Genomic DNA, 24,470 nt, shown 5'->3' with positions numbered 1-24,470 from the left:
TTAAATCCTTAATTCCAGGTTGCTTCTCTCCTTGATTGGTTTCCATCTATTGTTTCTTGTCCTGCCCTCTGGTGAGTCATCACATGAGCCATTAAGTAAGTCATCACGTGAACGTGTCTGACTTCAGGACCTTTTTGCCACGGTTGTTAAGTGAATCAACATAGTCGTTAAGCAAATTTAGCTTCCCCCACTGACTTTGCTGGTTAGAAGCCAGCTGGGAAGGTCACAAAGGGTGAACACATGACCCCATTGTAAACACATGTCAGTTGCCAGGCATCTGAATTGCAACAACATGACCATGGAGATGGCTGCAAACGCAAGGATAATCACTTTTCCCAGTATTGTCGTAACTGTTGTGGTCCGCCAGCAATCTGCGGAGCTGGCAGCAGAGTCGGACAGTGAGGAGGCTGAGGAAGAACATGGGCCAGTCCTGGAGGCTGGGGAAGGCCCAGATGAGGGCTCTGCGTCGGGGGCAGAGATGGGGCCAGGGCCATCTGGGAGTGATATGCGGACTCTGGAGCTTCCAGAGGCTGACAGCAGAGAGGCAGAGGAACAGGAGGAGCCTGTTCCAATGCACACATGAGAAGAGCTGCCAGAAGGCAAGAGCAGCTAAAGCAAAAAGGACGACTCGGGAGTAGGGCCAAGAGATGATTGGCCCCTCCCATAAGGCTTAAAAGACAGCAACGGATCTTGGGCTTTGTCGGAAAACAACGTTGATAGATTTGTTTCTTGTCTTGCTGCATTTATTTCTTGTTGGCGTCTTCTGCTTCTGAAGTTTTGCCAAGAGAAGCCTTTGGCAGGTTGCCTAATTAGACCAAGGTTGGTGATAAGGCTGAAAAATTGTGTTATGAAGAATTTGTTTGGAATTAGTTTGGACTACGCTGAGAATGAGTTAATTCTCAGCTGTTGTAATAAAGTCTGTTTGTTTCGAACTGATTGCGTCTGATAATACCTACTTGGGCTTGGATCACAACAGTAACTTCAAAAAGTCACTAAATGAATAGTCATAAATCAAGGACTACTGAATAAATGTCCGAAGACGGCTTCCTCCATAAAGGGCTCACCACAAATTCATTTAAAGCAGCTGGAAACTCCATCCACTGCAGAGGAAGTTAATAAATTCAGAAATCACTAGCACGATGGAGCCTTTATAGGCACTCAGAAAAGAAGGATCTAATAAGCAAGTAAAGGGTCGTGAAGCATTCCAGATTTCCTTTTCCTTGTGAGGCAAAGAGGGAACCTGACTCACCCACTGAAATTAAAAGCTCCATTAATCAGCACACAGCTTCAACTCACTTCTGCCTTGGTAGTCTGCAGCTTTTAAATGATAATGACAACAACTACAAAAGTTTGTTTTCGTGTGCACAGAGTGATGTTCACATTTCAAGAAGGTCAAAGACAATTTGAAGAAACTCAGAGAAGAAATTCATTGCAGATGGTCTACGATGCTCACACTGATCGTGCAACGATTCAGAATTAGACTCCTTGATTCAGGAGCTCAAAACAGCTTATCTTTCTCTTACAACAACCCTGCAGAGTAGACTGGGTGAGAGAGACAGAGCGATCTGCCAAGGAGGGTCTATGGCTGAAGGGAGACTAAAGTTGTGATTTCCCCAGTTCTAGCGTGGCATCCTTTCTCCTGTTTAAATCTTGACATTTATTTATTAATTTATATCCTGCTTTTGTTATTTTTATTAGGCAGCAAATGCACCCAATACTCCTTCCTTCTTCCTATTTTTCCAACAACACTCCTTTGAGGTGGGCTGGGCTGAGTGGTCCATGGTCACTGAGTTGCTTCAATAGCAATAGCAATAGCATTTAGACTTATATACCGGTTCACAGTGCTTTTACAGCCCTCTCTAAGCAGTTTACAGAATCAGCCCATGGCTGAATCTGGGTCCTCATTTTACCCACCTTGGAAGGATGGAAGGCAGGATCAACTTTGACCCTGGTGGGATTTGAACTGCCAAATTGCAGGCAGCTGACAGGCAGCAGAAGTAGCCTGCAGTACTGTACTCTAATCACTGCGCCACCGAGGCTCTTCCATGCCTAAAATAGGACTAGAACTCATGATTAATCCAAAATTACACAGTTGGCTTTCATACCTGAATCAAGATTAGAACTCATCGTCTCCAGGTGTTTGACCCAAAGTCACCCAGCCAGCTTTCATACCTAAGGCAAGACTAGAACTCACAGTCTCCTGGTGACTAGCTCAAGGTCACCGAGTCAGCTTTCATGGTTGAGGCAGGACTAGAACTCACTGTCTCCTGATGACTGGCCCAAAGTCACCCAGCCAACTTTTATGCCAGAGGTGGGACTAGAACTCACCGTCTCCTGGTGACTTGCTCAAAGTCACCAATCTGACTTTCATGCCTAAAGTGGTACTAGATATCCTCATGGTTATATAATCTGAAAAAGGGAATATACTGAATGTTGATTCAGTCAGTGCCAACACTATTCTTTCTGCATTTTTGGTCAAATTCTGCTGCTTTTTGGATAGCTACAAAGCCTCTATTTTTTATTTTATTTTATTTATTTTATTTTTATTTTATTTAATTTGTATACCGCCCTACTCCCGAAGGACTCAGGGCGGTGAACAGGCACAGAATAAAACACGTAAAATACAAAAATTAAGAGCGGAAATAAAATTGAATTAAATCAATTTAGCCCAAGACAAATTTAAAACCCCAGGTTATATAATTGGAAAGATCTACTCTGAGGATAAGAGGACGCCATTTCTCGATGACACACAATTTATCAACGTAATACAATGCAGACTCTATCAGCTGCAGATGTCCAGAAGCAGTCCTTGTCTCCGTCCGATTCTAGCGTAATAAATATACACTTGGTTTTAGAGACGAGATAAGACTGTAGATCAGGGGCAGGCAACTACGGCCCCTTTAAGACCTGGGGACTTCAACTCCCAGAATTCCAGAGCCAAGATAGCTGGCTCAGCATAGCTGGCTTAGGAATTCTGGGAGTTGAAGTCCCCAGGTCTTAAAGGGGCCATAATTGTCTGTCCTTGCTGTAGATCTACAGTTACTGACTTTCAAGATCTGATATCAATCCCAGGATGGCCCTTCTTTTGGTCACGGGCTATCTAGGCCTTCTCTAGGCAGATAAATCAGTGACAAGTAGGCCTCTATGATCATTAGTAGGCCTCCAGGGGCAAATCCAGGTCTTAGTCTGGCAGAAGAGCCCCTCTTTCACTTCTGGGCTGCCCCTGATGTGCTGTGTATGACTCTGGGCAGCTTAGAGAAATCTTAGATGAGACAATTGTGGGGGTCTAGTGATGAAGACTCTCGCCTTCTACTTGGAAGGTTGAGAGTTCAATCCTAGGTAGCAGGATATGTTTCTCTCTTAGAGCACAAAGCAAAAATATCTGCTGTGAACCCTTCGTAGGCATCAGGCATCCGGCCAGTAAATGCTCAACTCCATCCAGTTGCCCCTACTCTACCCCGATTAAGGGATTATAGAGAAGGGAAAGAAAGCTTAGAGAAGGATGACAAAGAAAAAACAGAGATAGTCCTCAGCTTACAACCACAATAGGGACTAGACAATTCATTGTAGAGCCTTGGTAGTACAGTGGTCTAAGGCACCCTGTTATTAAGCTGGTTATTAAGACCAGCTGCCTGCAATTACTGCAGGTTCGAATCTCGCCAAGGCTCAAGGTTGACTCAGTCTTCCATCCTTTCTAAGGTAGGTAAATTGAGGACCCAGTTGTGGGGGCAATAAGCTGACTTTGTATAAATATACAAAAGGATGAAGGCTATTGCTGAGCGCATTGTAAGCCGCCCTGAGTCTCCGGAGAAGGGCGGCATATAAATCAAAATAATAATAATAATAATAATAATAATAATAATAATAATAATAATAATTGTAAGTGGTAGGGTCATTAAATGAAGCATTACATGATTGCACCTGATTTTACAACCTTTTTTTGCTGCAGTCATAAAATGAGTCACCATGGTTGTTAAGTAAAACACTACATGTTGTCCTTGACTTACAACAGTTCATTTAGTGGCCATTCAAAGATACCACATCACTGAAAACAGTGACATGATCATTTTTCATACTTATGACCGGTGCAACATCCCCATAGCCATATTTGGCAACCGGCTAATATTTATGACGGTTGCAATATCCCAGGCTCACCTGATCACCTTTTGCGATCTTTTGACAATCAATGGGGAAGACAAATTCACTTAACAATTCTCTTAACAACTGTGGCAAGAAAAGTCATAAAATAATTCACTGGAACTCACTGAACAAATGTCTCATTTACCAACATAAATTTTGGGCTCAATTACAGTCATAAGTTGAGGACTGCCTGTACTGTAATTTTTGATCTTCCTTGTCAACATCCCCATTGATTTTGCTTGTCAGAAGCAGACTGGACAGGGGGTGGACGGGTTCAAGTTTTATAAAAAGGGGATTTTGATTTGGATTATATTCTGAGGAAGTCTGGGGGGTAGGGGAGGGTTAGGGGGGTTAGGGAGGGTTAGGGAGGGTTGGGGGGGGAATTGGGGAGAAAATGTAATTGTAAAACTTTTTCAATAAAAATAAAAAAAAAGAAGCAGACTGGGAAGATTACAAATGTGGGACGTCATAAAAGAATAGTCATAAATGACCTCAGGGTCATTGTTAAGGTCATAAGTGTGAGGACCATAAGTGTAAGTCACTTTTTTCAGTGATGTCATAACTTTGAACAGTCACTAAATGAATGGTTGTTAAGTCGAGGACTACTTGTATTGGGATTTGAGGCCTACTCTGTGAGGATCAACCGAAAGAACATGGATTCTTTGCAAGAAGTCCTTGACTTACAACTGTTCATTTAGTGATCATTCAAAGTTACGACAGCTCTGTAAAAAAAATGACTGCCTTTTCACTCTTATGACCACTTTGCATGCTTGCAAATTGGTTCATATTAATGACGGTCGCAGTGCCCCAGGGTCAAGTGATCCTTTTTTGTGACCTTCTGACAAGCAAAGTCAATGGGGAAGCCAGATTCACTTAATAACCATGTTACTAACTTAACACCTGCAGTGATTCACTTAACAACTATGGCCAGAAAGGTCATAAAATGGGTCAATACTCACTTGGCAGCTGTCAGGCTTAGCAACGGAAATTTTGGCCTCAACTGTGTTCATAAGTCAAGGACTACTTGCAATCATATCATACTATACAATTCTGATTAGTTAAGAACCAGGAAGCCTCATCCGCATTTTCTGAATAATGCTTCTAAGGGGGTGTCATCCAGTAGTGATGTTTTGGCATCACTACTGGCAGGGGTGGGCTGCTGGGGGTTTGCAGGGGTTCGGGACAAGGGTGGGTCCTACTTACCTTTACTACCGGTTCGCAACAGGATCGCACATGCGTAATAGCTTTGCTCGGGTCCGCACATGCACAGAAGCTTCTGTGCATGCGCAGATTGCCGATGACGACATCCGGGGCAGCACTACCAGTTCTTGCGAACCGATCCGAACCAGTGGCAACCCACCACTGGTTCGGGAGAACCTCTAGCTAAGATTCTGTGCAGTTCGGAGAACCCACAAATCCCACTCCTGGCTGGCCCTGCCCATCCGTCCCCTCACCTCCCAGTAGTCCCCACGCAGCCTGTTTTGGATGCAGGCAAGTGCAGGGCATGCACGAAGGCTCAGGGAGGGCAAAAACCGGGTTTACAGGAAGTTTGGGAAGGCCAGAAAAGGGCACGTTTCCAGCCTCTAGAGGGCCTCCGGAGTCTGGGGAAGCCGTTTTTGCCCTCGCGGAGGCTCAATGAAAGCCTCCAGAGCCTGCGATGGGCAAAAAGCCCCCCGCCCCACCATGGTGCAGGAGGCCGACTAGGCTGACCATGGCCACGCCCACCCAGCAACCGGGCATAGAACCCCTTGCTAAAATTTTTGAAGCCCACCCCTGACTACTGGATGACACTGGTGGGACTGTGGGTGAGTGGAACAGGTTTTGAATGAAGGCTTGTAGGTGACACCTGGTTGAGGTTCTCTTCAAAACTAGAAGGGCCACCAGCTTCAAAAGACACAGTGGTGGGTTCCTCCCGGTTCGGTCCGGTTCGGCCAAGCCGGTAGCGGTGACGATATGACATCACCGAACCGGTTCTCCCCCCCGCCCTCCCACCCCCCCACGTTATTCTTACCTTTTATTTGGTCCCACCCCCAATCTATTGCTGCCTCCTGAGTCCCAGCTGATGACTAGAGGGAAAAAAACTGTTTAAACTCTTGCCGCGGGGCTTCAAAGGGCCGTCCTACAGCTGATCAGTGTTAAAAGCAAACAAATGAGTCGGGTCGTAAGTACGAGGACTGGTCGTAAGTGTGAGGACCTTCCAGAAATGACTCTGACCAGCTAGCCACGCCCACCTAGTCACATGACCTCCAAGCCACACCCACAAAATAAGCCATGCTCACAGAACCGGTAGTAAAAAAATTTAGAACCCACCCCTGAAAAGACAGATAGGATCGTCTGTTCGGTTTTGACTATCGTTGTCTTCTCGCTCTTCACAGTACAGAAATAAAATTTAGGGCAGGGCTCCTCCACCCCGGTCTGTGAACCAGTACCAGTGGCCTGATACGAATTCGGCCGCACAAGTGAGCGAGCAAAGCTTCATTTGCATATGTATAGGATGTAGGTTAGCATACATAGCAGTGGTGAGTTGCCCCCGGTTCAGACTGGTTCTATAGAACCGGTAGTAAAACCGGAGAGAGGTTCTGCCCACCGACCCTGACGTCATCAGGAAGCTTCTGCGCATGCCAGAAAACTTGGGGGCTGCTGATTTAGGGGAAGAATAACCGGAAAACGTTGCAAATCATGAGTTTCGAGTAATAGCTTATTTCCTGATGCCCTTGCCATGTCCTCCAGCCCAAGAGGAGAGTCGATGGGGAAATCAAGACTGCCAACATATCCGAACTCAGTCTTTGCAATCAAGGAGCTATTTTAAAAATCCTTTTAGAAGGATGCTTTAGGGCTTCCTAGACACAGGCACCTGGCAGCTACCAAAGTCCCTTTTATGAACTGACGGAGCTGAAGAACCGTTATTAACCCCCGTTTTTTCAGAGCCAGCGAGGGAATTGCTAGAGTGAAAGATGAGAGCTGTAAACAGGAAAATATTATTTCGCACGGACCACAAAATAGGTTTGATTCTCCACTTGAAGTGAAGTTCAGCAATGCTCTTTGGGTTACTTCTCTCTTTCAACCCGCCTGAATCACATTGCAAAGACTAAATTGGATGAGAAGATTTTTTGGGGGTGGGAGGGGAATTATAAGCGCTATGGCAAGGACAGATAAATTGCCGCCTTATATCTCTCACACGTCTGCCACATTCCTAAGGGCTTGTTTTGGTAGAGACTGGCTGTATAAAGTCTCTTGGGGTGGGGGAATGGCATAAATCATGTCACATGACCAGGGAATGCTGCAATGAAATGAGATCATGTGATGTGTACACACACACACACACACACACACACACATACATAAAAAATTATCCCTCCTTTATTACTTTTTATAAAGAATCAAGGCAACGAATTGTACACTTTGGGCCTTCTTTCTTCTATTTTCCTCACAACAACCCTGTGAGGTGGGTTGGGCTGAGAGAGAGAGGGACTTGCCCAAGATCACCCAACTGGTTTTTCATGCCTACGGCAGGATTAGAACTCACACTCTCCTGGTGATTGGCCCAAAGTCACCCAGCCAACTTTCATGCCTAAGGTGGGACTAGATCTGACATCTCTTGGTGATTGGCCCAAAGTCACCCAGCCAGCTTTCATGTCTAAGGCGGGACTAGAATTCACACTCTCCTGGTGAATGGCCCAAAGTCACCCAGCCAGCTTACATGTCTAAGGCGGGACTAGATCTCACATCTCTTGGTGATTGGCCCAAAGTCACCCAGCCAGCTTTCATGCCTAAGGCGGGACTAGAACTCACATCTCTTGGTGATTGGCCCAAAATCACCCAGCCAGCTTTCATGTCTAAGGCGGGACTAGAATTCACACTCTCCTGGTGAATGGCCCAAAGTCACCCAGCCAGCTTACATGTCTAAGGCGGGACTAGATCTCACATCTCTTGGTGATTGGCCCAAAGTCACCCAGCCAGCTTTCATGCCTAAGGCGGGACTAGAACTCACATCTCTTGGTGATTGGCCCAAAATCACCCAGCCAGCTTACATGTCTAAAATGGAACTAGAACTCACTGTCTCCTGGTTTCTAGCCTGCTGATGTTAGACATTAACTCTAATGTTTGAGGTAATTGAAAGAGCCGTGTCCAAATGGTTCAGTTTCAATACATACATGGTCCTAATAAAGAACATTTTCAAATTTCACTATCAGCAGAATGAAGGATGGTATTTAGACACAGCAGGTGTGAGAATGGAGTACTTGGTTTCATCAGGATAGATACACAAGCAGAGGTGTAAGTCATTAGCGCTATTCATTTCCATATCAAGATCTCAAGATTACCATCCAAAAAACTTCTTGGATGAGAAGCGCGACATTTTCAAAGAAAGTCCAGTTGCTTATTGGAAAATGCATCTTTGGGTTGTGTTTGACTTTGGGGGGCTAGGGTGTGTGTGTGTGTGTGTGTGTGGCGGTGGGTGTGGCCAGCTCAACATCATTCATCATGGCTCCATTTTTGTCCGCAACGGCCTCCTGCAGCCCTCTGCCAGTGAAAACGGAGCTCGGAGAGGCTGCGCGTGGCCTGTCCAGGCTCTGTTTTTCCTGGCAGAGGGCTGAAGGAGGCTGTCGCGGCTGAAAACAGAGTCTGGGCGAGTCACATGCAGTCTGCCCGAGATCCATTTTTGTTGGCAGAGGGCTGCAGGAGGCCGTCGTGGCCGGAAATGGAGCCTGGGCAGGCTGCGCGTGGCCCTCCCAAGCTCCGTTTTTGCTGGCAGAGGCACCGTGGGCCGGTCCTTCGCTGTTTGCAGGCGGGCCCGCGGGCCAAATCTAAGCACTCCGCGGGCCGGATCTGGCCCCCAGGCCTTGAGTTTGACACCCCTGGTCTACTATGTAGATTGGGGCGTAAATCTGCACGGACATAATTAGATTCTTCCAGAGTAACTGGGTCCATCAGTACTAACTAGGTCAAAAGTTCAATCCCACGTATTTCCTTAAGCCAGTCGAGCCCAGCCTTCACTTGGTCTCAAGAGATCCATCCGAGTTCGAACCAAAGGAACACATTTGCAGTTGAGTGAGAGACTAGTAGCAAAGATTTCAGAAAATTAAACTGATTCCTTTTAGTGCAGAGATATCCTTGTATGAGCAGCTTTGTGCACCACTCAGCGGAAGATTTGATTCCTTGGCTTTGAATAATTTACGTGCTGTCAGAAGAAAGTTATTCCTCTTACAGCTACTATATCTGGCTATTCCATTAGCAACTTTCTGTGCCATTGTTTTGAGATGTGAAGGCTGAAATATCCAAAAGTATTGGACTGCAAATATATGACTAGATAAATGAAGGCCTCCTTCTGTTTAGTTTAAATATTCTTAATTTTCCAGGTTAAATATTCTTAATTGTCTATACCTACAAAAGTCAGAACACAGGTAGTCCTCAACTTACAACCACAAGTGAGCCGAAAATTTATGTTGCTAAGTGAGACAGTTCTTACATGAGTTTTCCCCCATTTTACAACCTTTCTTGGCACAGTTGTTAAGTGAAATCACTGCAGTTCAGTTACGGTTGTTAATGAGAATCCATCTTCCCAAATGACTTTGCGTGTTGGAAGGTTGCAAAAATTGATCACATGGCACTGGGACATTGTCGTAAATATGAGTCAGTTGTCCAAGCATACGAATGGACATCATCACATGTCCATGGAGATGCTGCCATGGCCCTATGTGTGGGAAATGGTCCTAAGTAATTTTTTCCCCAATACCATTCTAATTTTGAACGGTTACTAAAGGAATTGTTGAAATTTCGGGTCTATTGTACCTACCTTTTTTTTCAGGAAGCAACTGGACATTTTGCTTCTCATCCAAGAAGCTTCTTCAGCTCTGACAGGATAGTGGGGAATGGAAGGATTTATATTCCTTGCAGACAGCTGGTCATTTGCATTCTTTTACAGGGTCATTTCAAGGCCCCTTGAAGGTTGACTCAGCCTTCCATCCTTTTGAGGTAGGTAAAATGAGGACCCGGATTGTGGGGGCAATAAGCTGACTTTGTATAAAAAAGAACACCGCTGGGGGGGGGGGGGGCGAAAGCCCTACTAAGCAGGTATATACAAAAGTATGAAGGCTATTGCTTAACACATTGTAAGCCGCCCTGAGTCTCCGGAGAAGGGCGGTATATAAATTGAAACAATAAATAAATAAATAAATTTACCCTGAGGACACAGATAAACCTCCAAGTGCTTCAACGACTCTCTAAAAAGGATGCAAATGACCAGCTATCCACAAGGAATATAAATCCTTCCATCAAGCTGAAGAAGCTTTTTTTTTTTTTTTTTTTTTAATTTGATTTATATGCCGCCCTTCTCCGGAGACTCAGGGTGGCTTACAGTGCGTTAAGCAACAGCCTTCATCCTTTTGTATATTTTTATACAAAGTCAGCTTATTGCCCCCACAAACTGGGTCCTCATTTTACCTACCTTAGAAAGGATGGAAGGCTGAGTCAAACTTGAGCCTGGTGAGATTCGATCTTATTTTAATTGCAGACAGCTGGTGTTAAATTACAGTGCTTCTGTCTGTTGAGCTAAGCCAATGAGATGAGAAGCAAAACATCTTCAAAAGAAAAATAAAACAAGACAGTCCAGTTGCCTCCTGAAAAAGCATCTTTGGGACCACCATGACTTGGGTGACTGAGAATCTCTACAGACCTTCAGCGCTACCCCTAAAACAATTCATGGTTTTGCCTATGACACTCAATTTAAGCGAAAGATGGACTTTGAAGAAGTAGATTGATTCCTTTGAACTTTGGGGCTGGAGAAGACACCTGAGCTGTGTTTCCCAATCTCTACAACTTTAAGATGTGTGGACTTCAACTCCCAGAATTCCCCAGGCAGATGTGCTTACCACCATCGCAACATCCCCATGGTCGTTCCATCCAAAGTTGGACAGTTGGCATCTGGCACGTATTTAAGATGACGGCAGCCTCCCAGGTTGTGATTTGCAACCTTCCCAGCTGGCAGGTGACAGCCAAAGTCAATGGGGGAATCCAGATGTGCTTAACAACTGCACGATTCACTGAACAATATGGCAGAAAAGGTTGCAAAATTGGATGCAGCTCATTTAATAACTGCCTTGTTGTTTACCGATGGAAATTCGGGACCAAACTGTGTTTGTAAGTCAAGGATTCTCTGCAACTTTGCTTGCGTTTAATTCGTAATGTGGTAAAATGGAGTAATTAAACGGGGTGGGGGAAATTAAGAAGAGCAAGAAAGACAAAGGGAGTCAACTCTGCGTGATGCAATCTTCACATCACAGAAGAGTAGAGTTTGGGAGCGCCAGCATGTCGCTTATCTCAAGGATTTCAATTCAATTCAGAATAGAGCTGGAAGAGACCTTGGAGGTCCTACTCCAACCGGCTACTCAAGCAGGAGATCCTATACCATTTCAGACAAGTCCAGTCTCTTCTTAAAAGCCTCCAGTGATGGAGCACCCATAACTTCTAAAGGCAAGCTGTTCTACTGGTTAATTGATCTCACTGTTAGGAAGTTTCTCCTTAATTCCAGGTTGCTTCTCTCCTTGATTGGTTTCCATCCGTAGCTTCTTGTCTTGCCTTCTGGTGCTTTGGAAAATAAGTTCTTTGTGGCAGCCCCTCAAATACTGGAATACTGTAGTTTGGCTGTAGGATGAGCGTGGAGTGTTCTCCATTTGTGGGTTGGTTTTGTGTGGGCTTCGTGTGGTCAGTAGGTCTTGTGATGGGAGGGTCATCTCAGGTGAGGGGTCTTGTGAGGGGTCAGGTGTGGGTCACATCAGACCTTTACCTGACGTGACCCACACCTGACCCATCACAAGATCCATCACTTGACATGGCCTTCTCATCACAAGACCTGCTGACCACACGAAGCCCTTATAACACCAACACTGACATCCCCTAAACTCCACTGAAGATGTTACCTAGCCAGGTAACGAAATGTTCGGAAACCAACCCACAAGCTCGGAGAACAAGCCTCCATCCTCACACTGGAATAATGTTATCACGTGACCCCTTATTCTTTCTTTTCATCTATCATCCTTCTTTTGCTCTCCCTTTCCCACCATTCATCTGCTAGCTGAACATTCTGGGATTTATCGGGAAAAACCCTATTTTCAAAGCAGTCACCCCCATCCAGCTGTGAAGCATCACAACCTCTGGGCCAGGCAGATGCTACCTCATTTGCAAACAGCTTTCTCTAATATTTTGTCCACAAGCTGATTTGCAAATGATTCGTACAAGGAAAGGAGATAAAAGGGAATTGGATCTGATATTTCATTCCCAAGGGATTTCCCCCCCCCCTGCTTCTTTGAGTTTTCTTTCTTATTCCTCCTCTAACTGGCCTGCCAAATTTTACTAACATGCCAATTAAATATTCTCAGTCCATGGAAGCAGTGACCTATGCTCGCAGCCAATCTCCCAGACAGCCGGTTTTAATATATAGCCAAATTAAAAAAGAAAAGAAAAGAAAAGAAAAGAAACAGGAAAACAGTGCAAAGACAGATGGATTGCTCTACACCTTTTAACAGGGTTATTTGAGATCAGCTAACAGGCAGGGAGAGGCATTCTGCTCAAATATTCTTCCTTGAGAAAAATATCTCACAGAATCGGTTTGAAAAGTCATCTAATTTTTCTTGTGCTTCTTTGCCGGCTCTTTGTTTAAGACCGGGCATCACTTGATTTCAATCAATCGTGCTAATTAAAGATCCTCAATCCAGACCTCGATAGGTCACAAGGAAATGCTAATCTTCTTTCAAAAGCGGAGAAAAAAGGCTTTGTGATTTGATTTAACTTAGAAAACCCAGACTATAAAAAAGGTGGCATGATAACAGAGCATTTGCAATAAAAATGAAGCATAAGCAAGGAAAAGATAGGGTAGTGGGGAAAGAAACCTCAATCAGCATATTGCACGAAGAAGGAAGCTTGAAGAAACTTTGGGAGACAAAGAGACATTGGAATTTTTTGGGTCAGGAGGGGAAAAGCAAAAAAATAAATAAAAAGCCAATGCAAACTTGAGCTGCATTAAGACAGAGATATAATCAAGATGATGTGAAGTATTAATACCATTTCAATGCCTTGGTAAGACCACACTTGGAATATTGCATCCAGTTTTTGTTGCCATGTTATAAAAGAGATGTAGATTCTAGAAAGAGTACAGAGAAGAGCAACAAAGAGGATTAGGGGACTGGAGGCTAAAACATATGAAGAACAGCTGCAGGAACTGGGTATGGCTACTCTAAAGAAAAGAAGGACGAGGGATGACATGAGAGCAGTCTTCCAATATCTAAGGGGATGCCACAAAGAAGAGAAGGTCCATCTATTCTCCAAACCACCTGAAGGCAGGAGAAGAAGCAATGGATGGAAACTAGTCAAGGAGAGAAACAACCTAGAACTAAGGAGGAATTTCCTGACAGGGAGAACAATTAACTTGCTTTCAGGAGTTGTGGGTGCTCCATCACTGAAGATTTTTAAGAAGAGATTGGAGAGACATCTGTCTGGAATGGGTTTCCTGCTTGAGCAGGGGGTTGGACTAGAAGACCTCCAAGGTCCCTTCCAACTGTTATTCTGTTAAAATTATTTCTATATATTTATTTAATTTATATGTCACAGATCTCCCCGATAAGGTGACTCCAGGAGGCTCACAAACTGTAGAAAGGTAAATAGAAAACAATGAAAATGTATTTCCGTGTGTTTCCCATTTCCAAAGGACAGGACAAGTTGCTCCTTAAATCACACCAACATATGGAAGCTTCCATTTCCTATTTACTCACTGGCTTGAGGGAGAGATGGTTGCTTTATAAAGATGAAGCCCAGAGATCAGTTGAGAAGGTCTCAGTGATTACCAAAACTTCTGTAGAAAATGGACTTCAGCTCTCAGAAATCCCCCAGCTAACCTGCGTGGACTTCAACTCCCAGAATTCCCAGTCAGCATGCCCATCTTCAAATGGCCAAGGTTGAGAAAAACTGAGTTCCCTGCCACTCAGTAAATCAAATAATCTTACTTTCAAGTAAGAACTTGAGATGGGGTAAATTCTGCCTAGCTTCATAAAAAATCTCAGAGTAAAGATCTTACCAGCAGAACAAGAATCACTGGTCCTTGATAGATGTAATCTATATATTTCCCCGGTTCTTTTCCAAACCAGCATCTGCAAATAGATACCATGTATTAAGGTAATGCAGGGGGAATGAAAAACAGCGAAGGGGAAAAACAAATTGATGAAAGAAGAGTGGAAGAGAGGAGACGGAGGGAAATCTTGAGAAGGTTGTGGTTGGATAGAGTTGATGAAATGGTGAAAAAGAGAAAAATATAGGAAGCAGTGAATAAGCACCGCGATAGCACAGAAAGGAGCACAGGGGAAACATATTGAATGCTGTAATTTAAATTCTATTTAGTTCATTTATCTTCTCTCCCCTTTTATTCCCTGCTTCAAATTTATTTGACTTGCTATTTCTTTCTTCTTTTATTATCCTCTGCATTAAAGCTGCATGTTCACCCTAAAAAGAAAGAGCACGATGGATACATACATTTATTTATTTTATTCTCTTTTCGTAGGTCTTTATGTGTATTTTTCTCTCAGCCAAGTTTTTCCTACGTAAATCAAGATCTTTATACAGCCATAATTCAGTGAAATCTCATTCACTAGTTTCTAGGCTTTATCAGACATCGAATCAGCTTTTTACTGTCTGTTGTGAGACTTAAGGGAGACTAAGATAGATCTATTTCTGACTAGTTTATACATTTATACATTTATATAGATAGATAGATAGATAGATAGATAGATAGATAGATAGATAGATATAGATAGATAGATAGATAGATAGATAGATAGATAGATAGATAGATATAGATAGATAGATAGATAGATGGATAGTCCTTAACTTATGACCGTAATTGAATGTGGAATTACAATGTAAGTCAAACTGGCTATTAAACAGGTCATCCCGTGACTGACCCAATTGTACAACATTTTTTGTGTTGGTCGTCAAACTAAAACGAAGATTGTTAAGTGAACCCATTTTCCGCAGTAAATGGCTTTTCTGGCAAAATCACAAATCATATTCATGTGACCGCAGAACTCTGCAAATGGCGGTAAATGTGGGCTAGTTCCTGAGTGCCCAAAATGTCAAGGACTACCTTTATGGATGTATGAACTAGTACAGCCAGTCCTCGACTTACAACCATTCATTTAGCGACCAAAGTTACAACGGCATTGAAAAAAGTGACCTACGACCATTTTTCATACTTATGACTGCCGCAGCATCCTTGCGGTCACGAGATCAAAATTCAGAAGCTTGGCAACTGGCTCGTATTTATGACGGTCGCAGCGTCCTGGGGTCATGTGATATCCTTTGGTGACCTTCTGACAAGCAACGTCATGTGGGGAAGCCAGATTCATTTCACGGCAGTTTGACTAAGTTAACAGCTGCAGTGATTCACTTAACAACGGTGGCAAGAAAGGTCATACAATGGGGCCAAGTCACTTAACAAATCTTAAGGAATTACCTGTATATGGATTCAGAAACGGAAATGTTGGGCTCAGTTGTGGCCGTAAGTCGAGGACTACCTGTAGTAGTACTTGCATGGCGCTCCCATACAACACCTCTCCTGCGTGAGCTGCACTGGCTCCCAGCGGTCTTCCGGGTGCGCTTCAAGGTGTTGGTTATCACCTTTAAAGCGCTCCATGGCATAGGGCCTAGCTATCTGTGAGACCGCCTGCTGCTACCGACGACCTCCCATCGACCCGTGCGCTCCCACAGAGAGGGCCTCCTCGGGGTGCCATCAGCCAAACAATATAGGCTGGTGACCCCCAGGGGGAGGGCCTTCTCTGTGGGGGCACCTACCCTCTGGAATCAGCTGCCCCCAGAGATAAGGAGAATCCAAGACCTCGGTGCCTTCCGCCATGCCCTTAAAACCTTCTTTTTCCAGCAAGCCGGGCTGGTTTAACACTTTAAAATGTTTTTAACTGGTTTGTCATTGTTTTTTAATTATGGGGCCAAATTTATATATATCTTTTTAATAGTATTTTAATGTTTGTACTTTATGTTTTTATTTGGCTGTACACCGCCCTGAGTCCTCAGGGAGAAGGGCGGTATATAAATTTGATATAAAATAAAAAATAAAATAAATAAATAAACCCCATATATCAAATAAAAGCTAAGAATGTTGTAATGTTCTTTTAGGAATGGTTCTCAGTTATGCCTTTGCAATGCTGAGGATTTGTTTTGCTTTTCAGCTTAACTATGCAAATGAGACTGATGGATGGGCTCTTTTAGCAGATCCAGTTTCCAGGTACTTCACTTCTGTTCCTACCTCCACTGTCGCTTTATTAGCACCTCGCAGAATCCAAGGCACCCTGCCAATTATTTTTTTCACCCTGATCCTCAGCAAACTCTGAAGAGGCAGGATGGAGTGTTTATGTACCACGTTCGGCTTCTTACCTGCCTTTTTTCCATCAAGCTCAGAGCATCGTCAAGTGACTACGGCACATCATATGAAGGAGACTTCACTTTCGTTGTAGCTTGTGTGGAAGAAGCCTCATTTTGAGCCTAATTGTGAGCTTTCTTTCTTTCTTTCTCCTTCTTTCTTTCTCTTTCCCTCCCCCTCCTTCTGTACCTTCTTCTCCTCCTCCTCCTATCTTCTCCATCTCCTCCTCCTCCTTTTCTCTTCTCCCTCCCCTATCTTCTCCATCTTCTTATCTTCCTCCTCCTATCTCCTCCATCTTCTTATCCTTTTCTCCTCCTCCTCCTTTTCTCTTCTCCCTCCCCTATCTTCTCCATCTTCTTATCTTCCTCCTCCTATCTCCTCCATCTTCTTATCCTTTTCTCCTCCTCCTCCTTTTCTCTTCTCCCTCCCCTATCTTCTCCATCTTCTTATCTTCCTCCTCCTATCTCCTCCATCTTCTTATCCTTTTCTCCTCCTCCTCCTTTTCTCTTCTCCCTCCCCTATCTTCTCCATCTTCTTATCTTCCTCCTCCTATCTCCTCCATCTTCTTATCCTTTTCTCCTCCTCCTCCTTTTCTCTTCTCCCTCCCCTATCTTCTCCATCTTCTTATCTTCCTCCTCCTATCTCCTCCATCTTCTTATCCTTTTCTCCTCCTCCTCCTTTTCTCTTCTCCCTCCCCTATCTTCTCCATCTTCTTATCTTCCTCCTCCTATCTCCTCCATCTTCTTATCCTTTTCTCCTCCTCCTCCTTTTCTCTTCTCCCTCCCCTATCTTCTCCATCTTCTTATCTTCCTCCTCCTATCTCCTCCATCTTCTTATCCTTTTCTCCTCCTCCTCCTTTTCTCTTCTCCCTCCCCTATCTTCTCCATCTTCTTATCTTCCTCCTCCTATCTCCTCCATCTTCTTATCCTTTTCTCCTCCTCCTCCTTTTCTCTTCTCCCTCCCCTATCTTCTCCATCTTCTTATCTTCCTCCTCCTATCTTCTCCATCTTCTTATCTTCTCTTTCTCCTCCTCCTCCTCCCTCCCTGCCTGAAAACTGATTTGCAATTGTTCCTTGCCTTTAATGACTTTTGTTGCATTCCGTGATCAAAATCCAAGTGTTGGCAATTGCCATGTATTTATTATGACCGTTGCATCATCCCAAATCACGTGAATGCCATTTGTGACCTTCCCAGCTGGCTTTTGACAAGCAAAGTGAATTAATTTATCGACTGCATGATTCACTTAACGATTTCAGTGATTTGCTTAACAACCATGGAAAAGAAAAATGGTCAGAGAATGAGTGTTATTCTTTAACAACACCTTGCTTAGCAATGAAAATTCTGGTCATAAGTTAAGGACTATTTGCACGAAGCATTCTTGTCTCGATTTGAATTCATTGTATATTTTTTCTATTCCACCTTTCTCCCAGAATCTTGAAGTAACCACGAAGCCCTCTGAGACCACAAGAGAGTTTCCCTCCTCCTAAATTAGTAATTTCGGAAATGGCCTAGGAAGGTCATTATCCTGATGCAAAGCTCATTTTTGCTGAACTGTTTCTTCATCAACAGTGAAAATCTCTTGCTTGCAGAAAAACAGGGAGTGGGCTGAATCATTTTTATACTTACTGCTCATTTTCATAATAAAGCTTGCAGACAGCCCAGACAATGATAATGGGGCAAGGAATACCTACAAGAAAAAGGAAAAAAATATAAAAAAACCAGAATGGAAGTTCTAAGAGTCTTCTTCAAAGCTCGGAAGGAAAGGAGTAAGAATTGTCACAAATTCACCACTATAATGGAACCTTTTCAGAAGTCTGAAGGAGGTACATCAAAGATTTGTTTTCCTAAAAAATACTAGAATAGTGTAGGTTTTATGGACCCTTTCAGATATTTGCTTCAATCTATCCACCCATTTATAAAAATTTTGCTGTAATCTGCCTATCCATCCATCCACTCATGAAAATAATCCATTTTCCTTGCTTCCTCCCTCCCACCTTCTCCCTTCCTTCCTTCCCTTCCTTCCTTCCTGTAAGGAAATATCCCTGAAACAAAGACCTAACAAGGGCATAATTTGTCTAATATATAACACCTTCCTTCCTTCCCTCCCTCCCTTTCCTTCCAATTTTCTTCCCTCCCCTTCATTTTTTCCTTCCTTCCCTCCTCCCTCCCTTTCTTTCCATTTTCCTTCCTTCCTTCCTCCTTCGTTCCCTCTTTCCTTCCATTTTCCTTCCTTCCTTCTTCCCTCCCCTTCCTTCTTTCTTTCCTTCCTTCCCTCCTCCCTCCCTTTCCTTCCATTTCCCTTCCTTCTCCCTCCCTCCCTCCCCTTCCTTCTTTCTTTCTTTCCTTCCTTCCCTCCTCCCTCCCTTTCTTTCCCTTTTCCTTCTTTCCTTCCTTCTCCCTCCTTCTTTCTTTCCTTCCTTCCCTCCTCCCTCGATATTCCTTCCATTTTCCTTCCTTCCTTCCTTCCTTCCTTCCTTCCTTCCTTCCTTCCTTCCTTCCTTCCTTCCAGGAAATATCTCCGAAACAAAGACCTAACAAGGACATAATTTGTCTAATATATAACACCTTCCTTCCTTCCCTCCCTCCCCCTCCCTTTCCTTCCAATTTTCTTCCCTCCCCTTCATTCTTTCCTTCCTTCCCTCCTCCTTCCCTTTCCTTCCATTTTTCTTCCTCCCTCCCTCACCTTCTTTCTTTCTTTCCTTCCCTCCTCCCTCTCTTTCTTTCCATTTTCTTTCCTTCCTTCCTTCCTTTCTTCCTTCCTCCTTCCCTCCCTCCCTTTCCTTCCATTTTCCTTCCTTCTCCCTCCCCTTCCTTCTTTCTTTCCTTCCTTCCCTCCTCCCTCGATATTCCTTCCATTTTCCTTCCTTCCTTCCTTCCTTCCTTCCTTCCTTCCTTCCTTCCTTCCTTCCTTCCTTCCTTCCAGGAAATATCTCCGAAACAAAGACCTAACAACAGCATAGTTTGTCTAATATATAACACCTTCCCTCCTTCCCTCCCCGCTTCTCTCCCTCCCTCAATTGATATTGCTAGACCACAACAATTTTTGAAATGCACCCTCTGACCTCAGTAAAGATAGAAGCTCAGATGCATAATCAGCCCCCCCCCTCTCTCCCTGCCTTGTTGCTACCCTGATTCATCAAACAGGATTTCCTGCTTGAGCTTGAGTAAAAGACCTCCAAGACCCCTCCCAGGTCTGTTGTTCGTTAATTCTGAAAGGTCTGGCTAACAATGAAACTCCCAAGTGCAACATGGGAAGCAGGTTATGCTTTTAGATGGCTTACACCAGCCGATGAAGAGAAAAATCCATTTCTTCAGCTTGTCTGTCGAGTACGTCATCACAATGGCCGTGTGGAGGTAGCAGCCTTCCACAAACATCCAGAAGAAATTGGTCACCACGAAGTAGTTGAAGATGGTTGTGATGCACCGACACCAAAGCTGTTGGAAAATAGGCACATATTTTAGTCCGTTTGTACCATACGCCGTCTATGTTTGTACAGGAAATCCTCGACTTACGACCACAACTGGGCCCAAATTTTCTGTTGCTAAGTGCGTCTTGCCCCACTTTAAGACCTTTCTTGGCACAGTTGTTAAGTGAATCACTGCAGTTGTCAGATTAATCACATGGTTGTTAAGTGAACTTGGCTTCCCCGTTGACTTTGGTTGTCAGAAGATTGCAAAAGGGGATCACATGACCCGGGACATTGCAACGGTCATAAGTACATGCCAGTTGCTGAGCGTCTGAATTTTGATCACGTGACCATGGGGATACTATAATGGTCGTAGGTGTGAAAAGCAGTCCTAAGTTACTTTTTTCAGTGTTTGAAGTGTCACTAAACGAACTTGCAAGTTGAGGACTACTTGCACTCAATGGTCTGCAGTTTTATTTTGCATTTTGATTTTGACTGATTTACAAAATGCAACATAACGCAGCTACAAGTATTCCTTGTTTTATGACCACAATTTGACCAGAATTTTCACTGGTAAGCAAGGTGATTGTGAAGTGAGTTTCACCCAATTTCACAACGTTTCCTGCCAAAGTTGCCAAGCAAATGACTGCCATTGTTAAGTGACTCATGCGGTCATTAAGCGAACCCAGCTTCCCTCAATGACTGCCAGAATGACAGCCACATGACAATCACAGGCAACCATCATAAACACATGCAGGTTGCTAAGCAACCAAATTTTGATGGGGAGGCTCCAGTGGTTGCAAGTGCGAGGAACGGTCATAAGTCACTTTTTTCAGTGCTGTTGTAACTTTGTGACTAAATGAATGGTTTTAAGTCAAGGATGACCCGTACTTGAATTTCTGCCATATCTCTTGAGGAAGAAGTACCTCATTGCTCTCGTGAATATTGTGGTCAATTGTTTGTAGCACGAACCACATCATATTCCTCACGATAAACGTCGTGATCAAGTTCCAGTGGATAATGTTGCGGAGGCATCGGATACTCCTAAAATGGCAAATATATATACATATATATATATATATATAGATCAGTTCTATTCATCTGAGTACGCTCTGCGGAATCTTGAAGCATTCAGTCAAGAAAATGGCCGTCACAGTGAGAAGGCCCTGCTCTATACCAACTCCAGCAAAGTTACCTTTCCTTCACTCCAGAGGGCATGGATTGTGCGCTTCGGTCCCATTCTTTATTCTGAAGTAGATAAAATATTTTGACATCTGAACAGAATAATAGAGTTGTAAGGGACCTTGGGGGTATTCCAGTCTAACCTTCTGCTCAAGCAGAAAACCCAAACTATCTCAGACAAATGGTTATCCAACATCTTCTTAAAAACTTCCAGTGTTAGAGCATTCACAACTTCTGGAGGCCAGTTGTTCCACTGATTATTTGTTCTAACTGTCAGGAAATTTCTCCTTAGTTCTAAAATGCTTCTCTCCTTGATTAGTTTCCACCCTTTGTTTCTTGTCCTGCCTTCAGGTGCTTTGGAGAAGAGCTTGATTCCCTCTTCATTGTGGCAGCCCCAGAGATATTGGAAGTCTGCTATCATGTCTCCCTTAGTCCTTCTTTTCATTAAACTAGTCATGCTCAATTCCTGCAACCGTTCTTCATATGGTCCCCTAATCATCTTTGTTGCTCTTCTCTGTACTCTTTCTAGAACAGGGGTGTCAAACTCACGGCCTGCGAGCACAGGGTGCTTAAATCTGGCCTGCAGGGCCACCCTGGAAACAGCGAAGGACCAGCCCGCAGTGCCTCTGCCAGCCAAAACGGAGCTCAGGGAGGGCCTCACAGGGCCCCCCGTGCTCCGTTTTCGGCTGTGATGGCCTCCTGCAATCCTGTCAGCAAAAATGGAGCTTGGGAGGGCTGCACGCGGCCCTCCCAAGCTCCGTTTTCACTGGCAGAGCGCTCGGGCCACCAGATGTGCTCTCGACACAAGTGATGTCGAGGTGGCCATGCCTTCCCCAGCAGTAGTGGGTTTCAAATTCCGGTGCTACTGGTTCACGATTGGTAGTGTGTGGGCGCTTGTGCTCGCTTTGCGAATGCGTGGGGCTTCTGCGCATGCGCAGAACATTTTTGATAATGTCTTAGCTGGTGGGCGAAACCTCCTGCCGCTGCCGCTACCTCCTGCCGCCGCCGCTACCGATTCTCCCGAACCGGGGTGAACCGGTAGCAACCCACCACTGTTCCCCAGCCCCCACAAAGTCAAACACAACCCCAATGCGGCCCTCAAAGAAATTGAGTTTGACACCCCTGTCCTAGAGTCTCAACATCTTTTTTATCTTTTTTTTTTTTGGGGGGTTCAATCTTCTTTTTAACAAAGGAGGGGAACGTTCCTTCTATCCAGAAAGCTGGATATTTGGAAATGCTCCAGCAATGACGTATTTTTCGAAATATAAGACGCACCGGAGTATAAGACGCACCTACCTTTTTTGGTTGTTGTTTTTTTTAAAGTTTTTTTAAATTTTTTAGACAAACACACATATAAACATACAATGTATTTTCTTTGAACAGAGTGTTTGGCTGGTTCACAAATTTAAACAGTGTTTAGTCATTTCAATTAAATTTACAATTTCTATATTTCCGTTTTGCCATATTTATTCCTTATCTATTTTTTTTAAAAAGACCAATATTACCCTTCATTCTCATCTCTAATCTTAATCAAATTCAATTTTTCCCTTCCCTTCTATATTATACCCCTTCCCATTGTCATCTATTTTTATATCCATCCTCACATTGGTTAATTATTTAATATTACAATTGTTTAATACAAATTCAACATTTTTATATAAATCAATTAGTTATAACTATGTTTTTTTATATTAATCAATATGAACATGAATATTCCAATTATTTCCATGCAATCCAATTTCTTACAAATCAATTAATTATATTTACCAATAATAATAAATCAAATAATTTTCCCCATATATTCCTCCAAACCACAACTTAACCATTTCAACTTTCAACACAATATACAATTAATTGTATTAATTCTATCTCAATTATTACAATTCCCTAGTTAAATAGAGCTTTTTTTCTTTTGTGTTTTAAAATCTTGAACTCTCCTCTTTTTCCCTAAATTTCCCATTGTTTGCACATACCTTTTTTGGTGAGAAAAAAGAAAAAGAAATCTCTCTCTGCCTCATTTTGTCACGTTGCAGCAAAGAACCTGCTTTACTTTCAGTTTCGTCTTTTTCAGCATAGCTAGGAAAAAAAATCTGCTCCAGCACTCTGCAGCAAGCAGGAGAGCCCTGCGCAAAACAGCTGAGAGCAAATCAGCTGAGAGTCGGGAGGCCATCTAATCAACTTGTGCTAATTAACCTATGCTGAAACTGAAAGGGGCTGTTTTTTCTTGCTGTTTGCTTGCAAGGAGGTAACTGCTGCAGGGTACAGGCCAAAGGGTGGGGGCCAGTGGGTGGGCAGGGCTACATTCAGTGTATAAGACACACCTAAATTTTCACCCCCTTTTGGGGGGTAAAAAGGTGCATCTTATATTCCGAAAAATACAGTATTTTAGAACAAAAATTTATGTTGCAATAGAAATAAAATGGCAAATGCTTAGCTTGTGTGTATCACAGCGAGCGGCATATTATGACTGATATGATCATGGGGACTCCAAAATTGTATTCTAATGATGTTTTCAACATTTCTCCGGCAATACAAACCATAGATAAATTGTTCTGAATACTGCTGGTGGCTTGGGAAGCACATTTTAAAGCAGGTTTATAAATGCAATGGCACTCTTAAGATTCAAAGCCAGCTGAAGTGAAATCAGCTATCTTTATTGCTCTTGGCTGAGAATAAATGATACATGGACAATCTAAAAGGATGAGAGAGAGACAAATAAGCGCTAATCTTAGTGAAAAATAGTAAAGAAGAATATCGGTAAGTGAAACATACAAAATCAAAAGGGATGAGGAGATAGAAAAAAATTAAAATAAACTCTACCCATTAATGCATTTTGGAAACAGTACAGAGAAGAGAAACTAGGATGATTAAAGGCCTGGAGACTAAAACATATGAAGAACAGTTATAAGAATTGGGTATGGCACCAGAGGGCAGAACAAGAAACAAAGGATGGAAACTAATCAAAGAGAGAAACAACCTGGAATTAAGGAGAAACTTCCTAACAGTGAGAACAACTAACCGGTGGAACAGCTTGCTTTCAGAAGTTGTGGATGCTCCATCACTGAAGATTTTTAAGAAGAAACTGGACCTATCTGAAACGGTATAGGTTCTCCTGCTTGAGCAATTCCAAATCTATTCTGATTGATTTAAATTAAGGTTCCCAGGATAAACTCCTTCAATCTATTGCATTTTAGATTTCTGCAATTTCTGCATTTTGTAACCTACTGGCTTATATTGAATGATTCTCAGCCTTTAGCAACTTTAAGTTGTGTGGACTTTAATTACGAGAATTCCCCAGTCAGTTTGATATTAAAAGAAATTGC

The 24,470-nt window shown here is 43.3% G+C and overlaps 1 protein-coding gene across 3 annotated transcripts in view; it reads right to left on the bottom strand.

Annotated features, from left to right (window-relative positions):
- CRHR2 (corticotropin releasing hormone receptor 2) overlaps positions 1-24,470 on the bottom strand; it is a 146,137-nt gene that overhangs the window by 11,864 nt on the left and 109,803 nt on the right. For all 3 annotated transcript variants that reach the window (XM_034401662.3, XM_060683273.2, XM_034401664.3), the window contains 4 exons: positions 20,892-21,009; positions 19,840-19,993; positions 18,185-18,245; positions 14,207-14,279 (listed from right to left, as the gene is read on the bottom strand). In XM_034401662.3, coding sequence (XP_034257553.1) covers positions 14,207-14,279; positions 18,185-18,245; positions 19,840-19,993; positions 20,892-21,009 — 406 coding nt within the window. The remainder of the gene's footprint in view (positions 1-14,206; positions 14,280-18,184; positions 18,246-19,839; positions 19,994-20,891; positions 21,010-24,470) is intronic.

Source organism: Pantherophis guttatus, chromosome 4 (assembly GCF_059756535.1).
Source record: "Pantherophis guttatus breed Tessera chromosome 4, ASM5975653v1, whole genome shotgun sequence".
NCBI lineage: Eukaryota > Metazoa > Chordata > Lepidosauria > Squamata > Colubridae > Pantherophis > Pantherophis guttatus.
This window is presented reverse-complemented; position numbering and strand designations above follow the sequence as displayed.